Source organism: Dinoponera quadriceps, unplaced genomic scaffold, assembly GCF_001313825.1.
Source record: "Dinoponera quadriceps isolate SergipeBrazil2010 unplaced genomic scaffold, ASM131382v1 scaffold163, whole genome shotgun sequence".
NCBI lineage: Eukaryota > Metazoa > Arthropoda > Insecta > Hymenoptera > Formicidae > Dinoponera > Dinoponera quadriceps.
Genome location: NW_014554384.1, coordinates 926,554 through 942,149, shown reverse-complemented (window position 1 = coordinate 942,149; position 15,596 = coordinate 926,554). Strand labels below are relative to the sequence as shown.

Genomic DNA, 15,596 nt, shown 5'->3' with positions numbered 1-15,596 from the left:
CCCGATTGGAAATCTAATAAGAAAAAATTAGAACGAGGAAATGGCAAGATTATTAATGGTCTCGTGTTGGAGGGAGGCGAAGGTACGAGTGAGGGAGGGTGCGTCGTTTGGATTTGTCGCGGGCGGGATCGAAGCCGAATAAATTAGCCCCTCCGCGCGAGGACGCGCGCGGCCGAGATATAAAATTTTGAATATGAATGGACGGTTTTGCATCCATGATGAGCTCTTATTCGGGAAACAAAGCGCAGCTGACGAGAACATATGTAGATGAAGGCGGCCGCGAGAAATATCCATAATGCGCCGAATCCTTCGGCTTCTTAAACGCACCCGCGTCCTTCGCCGTCGTTACGGCAACCTAGCTCGACTAATCCGATCGTACCCTAAAGCCCGGTCTGCATAGCTCGCAGAACGCGCGAGACCCAGGTCGTAAACGCAGACGCGAGATGACGATCAGCAAATGCAAGGAGCCGATCGTTATCTTGCGTCTGCGTTCGCGATCTGCGTTTTGCGAACTATGTAGACCGGGCTTAACGTGGTGCTTCCGCGCGCGAGCGCGAAGGACACTTCTTTATGGAGATTTCTGTGTAATTCTCGCGCGTTTCTCGCCGCAACGAGCTGCTCGCAGCGTCTCGATAGCTGGCGCCGTGTTCGCGAGTCGTGCGTTCCGACGGGAGATATCGCCATAATTAAAACGATCGAATGAACGTCGCTCGAACGGAGCCGACGTGGCTCCTCGTCGTCGTCGTTTCCCACCGAAGCCCAGAATGCCTCAGCGCGGATCGCAAAGGGGATGAAGAGGGATGCAGAGAGGAGAGAGACCTCTCATCTCGTCTATCCCTTCCGCTAAACTCATCACCCACCGGTAATTCCATCGATGCTTTAAGCATGGAGGGTCTCTCTTCGAGAGATGTACTCGTGGTTGTAACCTACTAAAGCGGGCTTAACGAAGAAATAGTTCCGCTCGACTTTCGGCTCGACCGCACCGTCGTGCGTCGCGTCGCGTTTCGCGGGCTGCACACACTGAAAACCCATTTAGTTGATTCAACTAAATGGGTTTCTCAGTGCATTAGAGTGTACAAAATAATAGAATTTTTAATAAAAACATCGATGTCGGCGGAATATCGATGTTGCTGAGTCGATATTTATTGATGATCGATGTTGAGTCGAGAGCCATTTTGATTCATATCGATCTCACTCCTACTGATGCGGAAGCCTAGTGTGGCGACACTTCGTGAAAAAATATGCTCGAAGATATTCTTATTCTTCTCGAGCGACGGTCCGTTTAAAAATTCGTCGAGGAGGAACTGAATTTGCCGCAACCAGACTGATGTAAGCGTTGCACGACAAGTAATTATTGAAATTTCTTCTTATAATTGCTGCGATTATCCGCAATACATCTAGCTTCTCTCTCTTTCGACTGAGATTTCTCACACTATCGAAATATATACATTATAATAGGCATAAATTGGCGCAATAATTTGCCGCCCGGCGGTAATAATACACACAGCACTGTAAATGTATCGTGCATCATTAAACAATTATTCCACATAACGTGGAATTACGTAGGATCGTAACAGTATAAATCGGTGTAACAACGTACCATTAGAACACACACGGCGAGTATTGCGCGTTACAAGCGCGAGTCGCGCGGATCTCTCGCGTTATTTTCCCTTCTTCTTTTTTTTTTTCTTTCTTCCTCATCTTTTCTGACCTCGCGTCGCATGTTACACGCAATGCGGGTACCGCGGCTGCGACGATAACGCCTATCCATCCTTGTGGAAACGGGCCAGCCGGCATTTAATACCATCCCGTTGAATATTCCCTCGAATGGCCCTCGATATTGAATTGGCTCCTGCCTAATTGTAACCTCGCTCGTCGCGAGGGTCCCATTCACTTGTAAACGGCATTTGCATAATTTTTACATTGCCTCTCGTGTAATCGATTTGAATACCGTCAGTGATCTCTCCGCGTCGCTTCTTTTTCCCTTCTCCTCCGCCACAGTTTGGATCCATGTAAACCTTGTTCTTCAACACATCACGCTTCACCAGCACGTGTGCAGAAATATTAGAACGTGAATCCGGTCGGATCCGACCCAGCCTTGTTATGCGAGAATTAAAATTGCCGGATGATTGTGCCACACCATCGCGCGTCTCGATATCGAGACGCGTTTAGGAGCTGCACTTGCATTCATCCTCTTGGGTGAGATAAAATTATATCAATTTGGCGCGCGTCGCAAAGTCTCCGTACATGGTAGATTTAATTCGGAAACGATCGCGACTTGTACTCCACGTTCAAAGCAAGATACCTCATTAGCAGATAACGAGTCGCGAATTTCCCCCGTTTGAGCAGCCGGAAGGCATAAAAATTACTCGCCACCGCGTTTAAGTGAGTTTCCGAGTTCCGTCGAGCGTGAACCGTCGAAAGCAGCGGTCAGTGAAGGCTCGAGTGAGACGTTGAGCGTCGCAACGAACGCACAAGAGACACGCCGATCGTTGGATGCCGGGTGAAGCTCGGTAAAGTTGCGCGACGCGCCGGCCGGAGGCTAATTTAATAAATTTTTTTTCTTCGCGTCGTAAAGAAGAGGCGGCGAGGGAGGACGAGGGGGAGACAGCGAAAAAGTTGTACACCAATTAACGGATTGAAGTGCCATCAGATGCAGGCTTCGAGAGGGTTTGACTCGCGAAGTCCTCGAAGGGTTGGACTATCATTAGCGATCCGCCACTTTAAGCGGCAGCGGCGATGGCTGCGTTCACCGCCAAAAAGAAGAAGTTGTGAAGGCGGGCACGGCTGGCCGACACTCGTTTGACTCGTACCACTTCCGCCATAGATTGCCTTTCGCTGCGGTTAACTGGTCCTCCTTAGCGATGGACTTCCACTCGATGTCGCTTGCGCCGAACTTTGAGATTGAACTTACATCGGATATTCGACCACGGTGCTTTTCATACTGTTAATTAAAATTGTGTATGTGTGCGTGTGTATGTGCGTGATTTCGATATAAAAATCGTGAAAATTGTCAGGATCGATAATCTGAAAGGAGAAAATATATATGTATATAATTATATATGAGGATATAGCGGAGACCGATAATTGGCTAAAAGGGTAGGTCGGCTAATTGATTATTTCCGTTTTCTACGGAAAAACAGGTTACAGAATCGAGCAGGTAGGGACTTCATAATCATCTTTGACATGTTGAAAATCTTTGTCTGTAAGGTTCTGTGTTCTATTAAAAAAATAGCAGAAATGTTACGTATCATAAGAACTATAGCTGTGAAAACTGTCTGGGTGGGTATACGTAAACGGCAATTTTTAATGTAATATCTATTTATAACTTGAATTCATATAAATTTCTTTTCCAACCACAGCAACTATAGTTTTAGCGATCACAACAGAGCTCTCTCCGTGTGTGCACGCCGACTCGATCGATTCTTCTTCGGCGAGGAAAGTGAAGTATGGCGAAAGTGGACAAGCACGATGAAAGTGTATCCCGGAAGTTGCAGAACTCCCGGCATTTTTAACCGTGTCGCGCACAATTCGCGTCAGGCGGATGTAAAATTATCGCAAGGTAGCGTGAGACGACGCGCTCTGTTCATATTGCCGCGTTGACAAGACGGTGGAACGCGATGACGACGAATTATCGAGAAACTAGCGAGACGACATGGGCTATAGAGGCCTCGAAGAGCAACTCCGAGGGGGTTAGCGTGGAATCGGAATGCGTAATGGACGGCACGACGTTGGATTACTAATGAGCACTTGCCAAGGGAGCACAGCCCTCCTCGACCCTTCGCGGGGTCTTGCGTCTTCTTTAAAATTTAATCGCACTTCCCGGCACACTTTCGACCTGATTTTACACCTGATGGAAATACCACCCGCGACTTCGCGGTATTAAATTCGTCGGGGCGAGAGATCGTTATCCGTTCAACCGGGGCACTTCGTCATGCGAGGAACGATCCAAATTGTCGCGAACTGGGTCGCGCTTTGCGAGGAGGGAACGCCGCATTTTTCCGACGCGATTGAGAGAGGCCCTGCGAATCGCTAGAAAAATGTGCATCCCTTTTGAGAAACAAATTGGGGTGTTACATTTGGAAACGCGTCACCCATACCCGAGTATTACCCTTTCGCGAGAGTTTCGCTTTCAGCATTCCAATCGATCTTTATCCGTTCGAAATTTTATTCCCCGCGAGGGCGGAATTCGCGTGGCGAATCGCTGACGAAAAATCATGCGGCAACAACGCCGGCATTGAGCGCGTCGCGGCGGCCGCGCGATGTGGCGCGTCATTCGTCAAAATGGGGAAGGTACGTCGGTGAATAAATACGTCGGCGTGCGCGCATTAAACGCGTACTCGCGGATACGTCGAGATAACGTCGAGTCGATTCGTCCACCGCTCGGATCTGCCATGAAGAGCAAGGGTGACAAAGAGGGTGGGAGAAAAAGAGAGCCGGTGGGAAGCAGATAAATAGAGAAGGTGGGAGAGAAAGCTCGTCGCCGCGAGGCATGCAATGCTGGCTGCGAAACAAATGGAACGATCGCGACGGGGGTGGAAATAAAGCGTCCCCGTCGCGTTCCGCGCTCGTGACTGAAGCGGAGGTGGACCCGGCGAGAGAGAAAAAGAGGGAAAGAGAGGAAGAGAGCGGTGGGACCAAGAATGAAAAAAAACACACGCGCTCTCTCTCTCTCTCTCTCTCTCTCTCGATCTCCGGATTGACGAGCGCTCGACCGTGCAAAAACGCCGGAGCACTTTTCCGTGTTCGGAACCGCGTCCGAGCTCTTCAGTGCCGCGTCGACGACGATTGTTTCGACGAACTCGATTCGAACGGAGAGACGGAGATACGATTGAGCGATATTGATGAGTCGCCCTGTGCATCCTCGCAACGATCTTGTGAAAGGAACACAACGAGCAGAAACGTTCTGTTTACCGCGTAGGTGGGTTGAAATTCAGTTAAAATTATTATTTACTGCTCTTATACGCATATAATCTGACTGAAGTACTTCGTCTCGTCGTAGGATTCGCCCTCTTCGTCCGTGCCGGCCCGAATAAATTTGTTCACTCGCGTTTTCACGTGCAATTTTACGTAAATCCGCGCCGAGCTCTCGCCGATCCGTTTCCGGCGGGTCCGCGCGCCGAATTCGACGCGTATTATTCCGGACCGTTTCTTCCGTCGCCGCTGCCGGATGGCAGTGTCGTTTGTGTTCGTGCCGTGCTCGCGGGGAGGACGAGTCGTGTGTGCGTACACAGGTGCGTACAGGACCTTCAACAGGTGGTCACTCGTAATCGTGGGGGTTACGCCGCAGCCCGGTGGCTACCCATCCGTCAAGGGCTTTGTGTGCCCTCGCGCGCACCACCATCAGCGGTCGCTGCGCCCGTCGTCCTCGGGAAAAGCGGCGTTTTTCCTCTCCTCTCACTCCCCCCTATTGCCACCCTCCTTTCCCCCGGTCCCTCTTGCCCGTCCGGTCCGAAACGATCATCCCTCGGCCGCCACGCCGGAAAGCCATGCTCGATTCTCGTGGCTGGAACTCCGGCGATTTTTCGCGACTGGAACAATGCCCTCGTTAATTAAGATTTCTTTCCGCGACTTCCCTCACCCCCTTTGCTGTAGCTTTCTAGTGCCTCTCTTCTCTCTCTCTCTCTCTCTCTCTCTCTCGTTCTCTTTTTCTTTCTTTCTGTCGCCTTCGAGAGCTTCCTCCCTGGCGGAAGTACAGACCGCTTCTCGACGCCGAGGAGACAGCTTATCCCGAGATATTTCTCTTTTTCGGTGTTGAAGGGAAATTCGCCATTCCAAGACCGATGGAAACGGCAAAGAAACGCACGAGTATTCGCGATATTTTGACTTCCAAGTGATTTATTTATTTTCCAAGCGTTATTCGATCTGTAAATGATACAATGGTGACTATTTAAAATCGCGCAATTTAGTAATCATCGGGATTGCAGTAAATGAAACGTGAAATTTGCATCGCGAATGTCCTAAACAAAAGTAGAAACTTCGCGGCTCCTGCCGAGAAAATCTCGCGACGGCTTCGAGGACTGAATACGCGAGCTTCGTACTTGACGAGAGAGAGAGAGAGAGAGTAAGTTGGCGGTCCGTGGGGGCGGGCGGAAGGAGTGAAGGCGCGCGGAGATCCGGATTTAAGGCGTCGTCCGTGAAAGCCCTCTGGAGGCGCCTGAGACTCGGGTCGGGGGGTAGTTTAAGAGAAAGAGAAAATGGCTGGGGATGGAAAAGCAGGCAGGAGAACGACAACGACGAGGACGGGCGTGTTGGAGTGTAAGTGCTAAGATCTCAGAGTGCATTAACATGCCCCGGAGGCAAGCTGAATACAACCCTTCTTACATCCAGATCTCAAGCCGAGACCACCGAGTCGACCGAGGGATGGTGAGGCGCAGGGGGCAGGAGGGGGTTGGTAACGGTGACGTCGAGGTACAGGGCAGAACAGGGCGGAACACCGCAGAGATTCCCACTTAATTACATTAAAAATGTTTTATCCTTCGGCCTTTTCCTCCCTGTCCCTCGAGAGAGCCGAGACAGCGATATTTTTTCATGGACGGATATATAAGAGTATTATCAGTCTTTTTCGTAATCCAATCGGAGATTCTCAGAGCGCACCGTTTGCAGCGAGAGCCCCGACGTAATTCTTACAAAAATCGTGGGGACAAACGTACACTGATAGAAAATTATTAATTCTGACGCCAAACGTATTTTATAGTAGTAACAACATGCATGTAAGGTTATTATTATCACTGGCACTATTGACACTTATTAGAAAAATAGAAAGGTTTCCCTGACTATTTTTGCGGTTAAAAGATATGTTTAGCACCGAAACCAACTATAATTTTCTCTCAGTGTATCCTGAAAATCCAAATTACGAACGTGACGAAATTCGTTGGAATTTTTCGTAATTATCAGACACTGCTTTTTAAGGTAAGATTTGCAGTTGAACATGATTTGAAGATATTTTAAGTACAATTATGAAAGGGGGAGAGAGAGAGAGAGAGAGAGAGAGGAGAGTCGGATGCTGTGACAGTACCTGGATATTAAGATACAAGAGCCACCTCGCACTTGCGGGAAAGAATAATTCGCGATTAAGCGTAATTCGGAAATATATTCAAGGCGATGCTAGAAAACTCGGAGAACCATCAGGAGGGTGGTTTGGGCCAGCGGGTCTTTGCGGCGGCGCGCCTTACATTATTTAGAAGGATCCGAGGACTAAGACATCGGGCACTGGCGCATGCTAATCACTCGACCCAGATTGAATAATGAATCAGTATTCTTTCCCTTCTTCCTGGCCGCCCACTTTCTCTCTTTCTCTCTCTCTCTTTCCCCGTGGTCGTCCTCAGCGGAGCTGTCGCTACGTGACAGGCTTTTTATTACCTGGCGGAAAAATGCCTCCTTATTCCTTCGTTAGAGCCAGCCGGCGGTCGTTATTCATACATATATGCGGTCTGCGCTGCGTTCGCTCTTAATGTCCTCGCATTTCAATTACGCAAAATGGAATATATTTCGGAGAAACCACAGGAAGGGGAGGGGGAATTTCTTTCGACGAATTCAAGATAACCAGGATTATAACAGGCGAAACGAACTCCTGTCGGCGTTTATTGACCAGCGAGAATTACTCATCCGCGCCGATTACGCGTTCATCGACTTACAAGGTATAATTATAGCAATGAAGAGGGGATAAATGTGAGGAAAATGTGTCACGAAATCCTCCGTTTTACCGTGAATAACGAACATCGGGATTTCACCCGGGTCATTATTAATTAACTCGAGGACTGTTTTGTATTCGCATTGATTATCAGAGACGAGTTACCCGAGGTAGGCGCATCAGGTAGAGGACCATCGCGGAGGCGTTAGCATAATGTCTTTGGGTTCGGTACATACATAACGTGCACACGTACAACGCGGATACGTATAATGCGCTGCCTGGCACCCCGCATAGTACTTTACTCCTTGGTACTTTGTGTGCAAATTATGCCCAAGACGAGACAGAATGGAAGAGAACCCGGGCTTCGGCTGCGAGGATGAAGCGAGCCCCCGACGTAACCTCTTCGTACGAGATCCGAATGAAAATTTAAGGGAAAGAGTTTGCCGGCGCGTGTTGCGAGCTTCCTGCTTCCTAATGCCCGAGGAGACGTCAGCACCGCTAAAGCGAAATTTAGCCCGGAACGGAATCGGTTATATATCCGGAATAGAGAAAGCTCTGCCATCCAGTCACTTAAGTTACTTTTACACATTAAAATATTCGTTCAAAATGTCTCAGTGTAGTCACTTTTTTCCTGAGCTGCCGTTAAATTTGTGAAATATGGGCGTTCTATATATATTTTTGCTGCCTCTCTTTATAAAACTACCGAGAAAGTGTATTTGTATGATACTTTTCGTCTTTCCTTGTTATAAACTTTCAAACCGTATGAAAAAATAAAAAACCTTTCGCTATATGTTATTTAAAAATAAACCTGGGAATGTAAGAATAAGTGCTACTTTTGCACTTAAATGGCCTTAGTTACTTTCAGAATTTGACAAAAAATATCGCTCTTGATCACTGAGAGCTTTTAATCTCTGAGAGGTCACTTTTTGTCACTTTTCCTGATAAGAAACAGTCACTATTTCATTTTTTGTTCCGGTGACCAGATGGCAGCGATCATCGTTTTACCGATGCGTATTATCGATAGAGAGAGAGATAGAGAGAAATAGAGAGTATATTATTCGTATTATTTTGTCGCATGAATATAAAATTGAGGCTAATAATGGCGGCAATCAGACAAATACAATATTTACAAATTGATAAACTCAATTGTCAAACTTCGAACTCGCGACGGAAGCAGTTAGATACTTTTTAGTTACTTGTTGCTGATGAGTTCGCAGTTACTTACGGAAAGATTTTATGGCGCTTAGGTGCTTCTTTTTTCTTGTGGATGATGCAAAGTGGGTTAATGAAACGCGTTGAGCAGAGTGGTCTTGTAGGATCCTTAAAGAGGATCGAGAGGAAGATTACACTGCGGTCTATCGTGAAGGCTTGAATTAACTTTTGAATTAACTTTAACGCGCGCCTTGACAATTTTAACGATAACTGAGCGAGAGACAAGCGAAGGAGGGAGAGAGAGGGGTGAGGGGGGATGAAGAAAGGATTCGTATTATTGCTCTTTAGGGATTAGGGTCTCTAGTTCTGCGACAAGCTGTACTCTCCATCTTATAATAACAGAGGCCTACCCTTCCTCGAATGCCAGCGTTGTGTTCTCCACGTTCTCGGTGCGCCTAAGGACTCCGATTAAGCTAGGAATCTAGTTAGTTCGCGCGACTACCACGTCCTACGTCTAATCTCTCATGTTTTACCGTTGTTGTTGCTGAGGTTCTCGGACTTCGCGTCGCGAAAATCATAACTATATATAATACGATTTGAGAAATAATATATTAACAGCGAAATTCCAAAATAACAGTGAAAAATAAAATGCCACAGAAAATGTCCGATGTGATTTTAGATGAGGAAAACTTCGGTAATCAAAGGAAGCCACGCGACTGTGTTGTAGAACTAAATGATCCTAATTGTTAACCATAGTAAAACAATGCTTGTCAGAGCAGCTATATTTGCGTAAACGTCACTTCTTACGAATCGTTACAGACTGAAGGGACAGTAGACGTAATCTGTAGAAACGTGCCTTCCTCTCCTCCCGTCGGCCTTGAAGTTATTTTGGGGGGAAACAAGACATTTATAAACACCCACCGCGAGATTAGATTTGTTAAGATAATGAGGCGCCCGGTTTAGCAGAGCGCTTCCGCCGTGTCTGCAACCATCATCCTGAAGAACCTGCAACCGCCGTCTCCTTAATCCGGGATATGACCTCGCACGAGGAGAGAGATGGTTGGACCGTTGCTGGATGCAGACTCGCGGCGGGATATGTGCGCTCGTCCCTAACGAATTCGCCGAGACGAGAGCGCCTCGTCATTATGGTGTTACAGACGTTACTCCCGCGGGAAATAAATTGCAAGTCAAATGTTCTCGTGAATAATACGCATTCGTAGAATGTCGCTGAGAATTTTTCCGAAACTTGTCGAGTGAAATCAAGAAGCTTCAACTGTCGACATTGTACACATGAGAAAAATGTTACGCTGATAATCGCCTTATTGTATCATTCGATGTTATAGATTGAATTCCGCTTCAAAACTTATGCAGGGAGACGAGGCGAGAGCATCCCGTTCTATGGCCCTTGAAAGAGAAAGAGAGAGAAATGTCGATTCAGACTCGATCAGGATTTATTCTTATCGCGAAGCAGGCGGCTGTATCCGGCGAGGCGTTATTCCGGCATCGGTGAAAAAGGCACAATAAAATTTAACGGTCCGTCAGAGTGTTGCGGCATTCCCGCGCCCGAATAAGCAGCCAATAAATACTGGCGGGACAAGGCGGCTACAAATCTCAAGATAAACAGGAGCCCGTATTTTTCTACCCCCTTCTGACTTCCGGCGCTTCTCTCCGAGCTCGTGGAGAACGGCCGCGCTTCGGCCCTTTTTACATTCCACGTATGAATTATTAGGTGGCCGGACCTAAGGGGTGGACCGCCGCGGTATTTAATTTTCACTCCCCGTTTTAAAAGAGGACGAATTTTTCCCTAATCGCATCCCTGACGATGAAAGTGCGGTCGGCAGTTTGTCACCGACCCTTCGTTCTATTATCAATGTATTACCGCGCCTCGCCCGGCGAGTCGTATATTAATTTAGCGTCTCGGTCTTGCGGCGCGATTGCTTATCGGGTAAGAAGGTTTTCGAGTGCGCGTATTAACGAGGTGAGAGATCCTCGTGCCGCGTGGCAGGTGGATCAGCGCGAGCGTGAGCGCGAAGCCAATTAAGGGAGGAAGACGAGACGGAGAGCGCGAGACAGACCGAAGGTTCTGGCTGGCGGCTGCCGATGATGTATGTGGTGGAAAATACTGCAGGCAATCTGTCACGCCATCGACGTCCCGCAGGCGCCTGCTCTCCGCTTCTCCTTTGCCCTTCGCTCCTTTCCCTCGTCGCTGGAAATCGTACGAATATCGTGCCATGAGTAATTTGCGTAATTCTGTTCATTCAGCGGAAACGAATATCGTAGAGAGGATAGAAAAGGGACAACAAAATTTTGTGGATGGCGGAAAACGATGTTTATTATTGACTTAATTTTTCAATCTATTTAAAATTGCAAGAAAAAGAAATAAGAATATATGAATTTAATAATTTCGATTCCTGAAGCGTTTAGTATTTTATTACATGTAACCCTTCAATGGTAAGGGATCGAATCCGACCCTGTGCTTTATTTTGTTCATTTTTCATCAAAAATACATGAATTTAATAATTTCGATTCCTGAAGCGTTTAATATTTTATTACATGTAACCCTTCAATGGTAAGGGATCGAATCCGACCCTGTGCTTTATTTTGTTCATTTTTCATCTAATTAGTGTACAAAAGTGGTAAAAGAAGTAAATAATAATATGAAACTTTTCCTTCTATTTATTTATAGATAAAAGAACTACGATAAAGTTTACTGACTTGAAATAATTACTGTGAAAGGTTTTGATAAACGTTCCCGTTTGATTGACGTTCCAAATATCCATCTTGTCATTATATAGTTAATTATATATATTTCAAATGAAATGTTATATATTCTTAATATATTTTTTAGAATTTTATTATATTTTTAATATGTTCATTATATTTACTCTTTAAATGTTGCTGTTATTTTCGTTTTGATGCGTTGCGAGGAAATTTGCGAAAACTTTCCAGAATTATTACGCGAAAGCGAGTTACCAATAAGCAGTCTCTCCCCTTGGTCCTTTCGGGAGACGCGACTGGCGTCTTCTCTCCCCAACGCTCGACGCGTGGACGAGATTCGTACCTTCCTCATTTCCTCGTTGCCTTTTTCCTCCTCGAACGAGCTCCTTCCGGGTATATATACGGCTGATTAAACGCACAACTATGTAACGTAACGCAAATATACCGGCCTCGGGCCCGCCGTCGGCCTTCCTTCTCGGCGTCCCTCATCCCCGAAGACAGACCGGCGTCGTTCCGCTCTCGATTCCACCTTTCGACTCTCTTTGAATTCCAACCCCGGTCACTTGACGGAAATATTTATCGAGGGTCTCCGGCCCCCTCCTCGTTGCTCCACTCCTTCGGGCTAGACAGAACGACGACAGGACGAGGCGCGGTCGCTCGTAATTCCCCGATACCTTTCGTCGCCGGCGTCCCCATCCGCGCATCGGCTATCCTCGCGTTCCCTCTCGCTCTCGCGAGTTCTTTGATCCATTTTACGGAGTTTGTTCGGTACGGATTATTTACCCTCTTAATTACATTTCGATTCTACCTCTCGTCTCGTCTCCTCGTCACGCGGCCAAACAACTGATCGTCAGTTCTGGTGCACGGTTCGCTTTTGTTGCGTCAGTCGCGCCTAGCTGCAAACGTACGCACGCGTGTGCGAACGCACGCGATCACTTGCGTCGTATTAATTTCGTCACGCGGATTTTTCAGTACCTCGCGGGGCAACGAGAGACGGCTTTTAAATTTTCTCCGGCGCTCTTGCCCTCCTCCGCCGCCGGTCGACGATGACGGAGAGTGAGCCGCAGCTGATTTACATTTCTTTCTCTTGTCGGCATAAAAATTCCACGGCGATAACTTCCTTTGTTCCACCCTCCGTGGTCGCGAGAACGAGCGACCCCTGCGGCTCCGGAGCCGCGGGGGTGCCGTCTCGTAACCTCGTCTAGTTTCTCGTCCGTATTACATTTTTTTTCCTTAATTAAAGGCAATACGCCGTTCTGACGGTGAGCCGCCTGCTGTCGTTCGGAGCAACGGAGAAACGATCGCAGGCTGCAACACGAAGTATTCGGGAATCGTCGTTATTCGGCGGCTTCTCTTTTTATTATCAGCGGCAAAATGTCATAAACCATCGTCGATGTAACTGGCATTAATTAAACGATTATTCTTCTCGAGATACTCTCCAAGAAGCCGATCTATCGTACACTTTATCTGCAAGCTATATTTGTATGAATTAAAATATGAATACGGACAAATAATTGGAGACGATGAGCCGAGAACGTAAAGTTCGCGAGTTAGTATGAGATATCGATCGTTCGAGCAGCTTGTTCACTTTTCTCTTAGGTCGGACGATAATTACCTTTACATTTTTGCGAAAGTTCCCGGCAATTGCGCTCGAGAATCGCGTCAGAAGCGTGCGGAACGGCGATCGAGCGAGCCGTAACTGCGCGACGTTTCGCAACTTTATACGTTCCTGATAATCTCTCGGAGAGCACCAGGACGGTTATTCGCGGTGGTCGTCGGGATTTATGAAATGGCAATAAAATTTATATGACTCGCTGGATCGTTAGGGGTGCGGCTCTCGCTCGTTCAGATTGATGTCGCTTGTGCCGCGAGTCTGGTCCACTTGCCTGGGGCTACGTTTGTTTCTCCCTGCGATCGTCGTAGAACGGTCCGCGCTCGTTATTAATCCCTTGAATATCGCGACAGTCATTTCAGTCATCGTGTAAAACGGGAAAAAAGTGAGGGCGGTTTCTGTCTGCATTTGATTCAGCTGCTCATTTACCGCACTGAATCCAAGAAATTTATAAGCAACGCGCTACCAAGCAATTATAGTTTAATAGTTTTCTGACGAATAATTTGTCCTTTTTTGCTGAACCGGTGTACACTTATAGAACTTAAAAAGTGATATATTTATAGTTAAGACTTGGTGGAACAAAGAGGAAAAAAGAAACCAGTGCAGTCAGTTCAGCGAAAAGGAACAGACTTATTATTAGTCAAACGAATTTATGCATAATTCGAAAGACGATCGAGTGAAATAAGTTAACTTGTGAAAAATAACAATTTCTGGGGCTCTATTTTCTCATTGTTATGTTTTTACAAGATAATGTCTAGAATTTCACAATTTGATTATGACGCAGAGAGATGCGAGAATTTTAGTATTTTGAGTATTTTGTATTCGGCAAAAAGGATTTATTCTCGACGTGCACGCATAATTTTATCCACTTCCGGCAAATATAACGAAGTAAATGAGTTTACGACGTGATCCTCTGTGCAATCTTGTTCACCCGTTGTTTGAGTCGGAGCGCCGCGGAGATAAGGGAAAAAAAGACGCTTCTGATAACTCACTTATGCAACGAATCACGCGTGTGCTCTGCCGAGCATGATGCCTCGAGGACATGTCTGTTCTACCTGTTGCTCGATTCCCCATCGATGGTAGCAAGTATCGTGCGAAGAATTCGGCGGGCTCACCTTCCCTCCGTGTTTTCTTCCGCCTCTCGTGACGTTGTACGAGCGAATCGTTGAAACAGGCACGGTGGAATCTCGATAAAGCGCGACTGTGAACAATCTCGCGAAACCGGCGAGAAATCGATCGACCGTGATTAATCGTACCATGGTTCGTTTTGTTGCAGGTGGACGATCGAGTCAGGTCTCCGGGAACATCACGATGCCTGACCGCTACCATGTCGCTCTCCATCTCGCCCTCTAGCCCCGAAGAACCTGTTACGCTGTAAGTAACATATGCATATTACGAACATACATTGTACGAATCTCGCGAACTCTCTGCTGCGTGATATTACAAATCGCCCACGTGTGATCGGAAGACGCACCAACGACGTTGAATATTTTCCGTGCCGTACATCTCGGCGAAACGATCACGTTTTCCCACTGACTGCAGACGACGAATTGAAACCTGCTAAGTGCGATGGTCGAAGTAACAGGCTTATTATTAACGCGAAAGCTCCTTGAATTAATTTTACCGTACTAACAAAATATTGTTGCAGCAGCGATAAAATTTAGTTGGCGTGATCGAAAACGAATACTTTTAACGCATCTTTTCGCTGTCACTACATTAACGAAGAATTTGCTGTTCCAGCAAAATCTCTTCCGTGTTCAGTTTTCGAAGGGCCCCCGCTTTTTCGCTCGCTTGCATCTCGCAGGCTATCGATGCTTCGACATTTTCTTGAATTATCCTTTCGGGACGCTCGAAAAACTCTGTCACGTTAAGGACACACGTTGCTTTAGGACACCTTCTGTATCGAATACGACGTATCGCGCATTCAAAAAGTGAAGACCGCGACTAACACTTCTGCGCGTTCGGCCAAGAAGTCGAGAAATTAAAAGTCGCGCGGCGAACGCAGGCGAGACCGCGCGGTCTCCGCCGAGAAGAGCCACTCAGACAAATTAGTCCTCCCAGAGAGAGCTCCGGCGCTCGCGAGCAATACGCCGGTGGTGTTTTCTCCCGTGTGGTCATACATATCGTCCTTTATCCGGCGTTTCGCCGTTCTTACTGTCGCCGGCTCGCAGGGCACCGCGAGTGTACGGCGCCGGGGCCACGCGGCAAGACGAGGGGGGAAAGAGGGGCGATATTTATGCCAGTTTTTTATTGCGCTTTAGCCCGAGAGAGCAGAATGGAAACAATATGTCACTCGGTAGGAAGGGAAGGCAGCCGGCTGCCGCTGAGGTAGGCGGGGGGAAGAAGGGAACCGCGCGAACTTCTTGTAGGTGGCCCGGCCGGTGCTACCTAACGTTAATACTAACGCCTCCGTCGTTCCAGCGCCCTCCGACCGACGTCATGATTTTAAATGAACAACCTCCCCCCCCCCCCCCCCCCCCC

At 47.4% G+C, this 15,596-nt stretch overlaps 1 protein-coding gene across 1 annotated transcript in view; it reads left to right on the top strand.

Moving 5' to 3' along the window:
* LOC106748100 overlaps positions 1-15,596 on the top strand; it is a 136,495-nt gene that overhangs the window by 71,378 nt on the left and 49,521 nt on the right. The window contains exon 3 of the mRNA XM_014626315.1: positions 14,392-14,489. Coding sequence (XP_014481801.1) covers positions 14,392-14,489 — 98 coding nt within the window. The remainder of the gene's footprint in view (positions 1-14,391; positions 14,490-15,596) is intronic.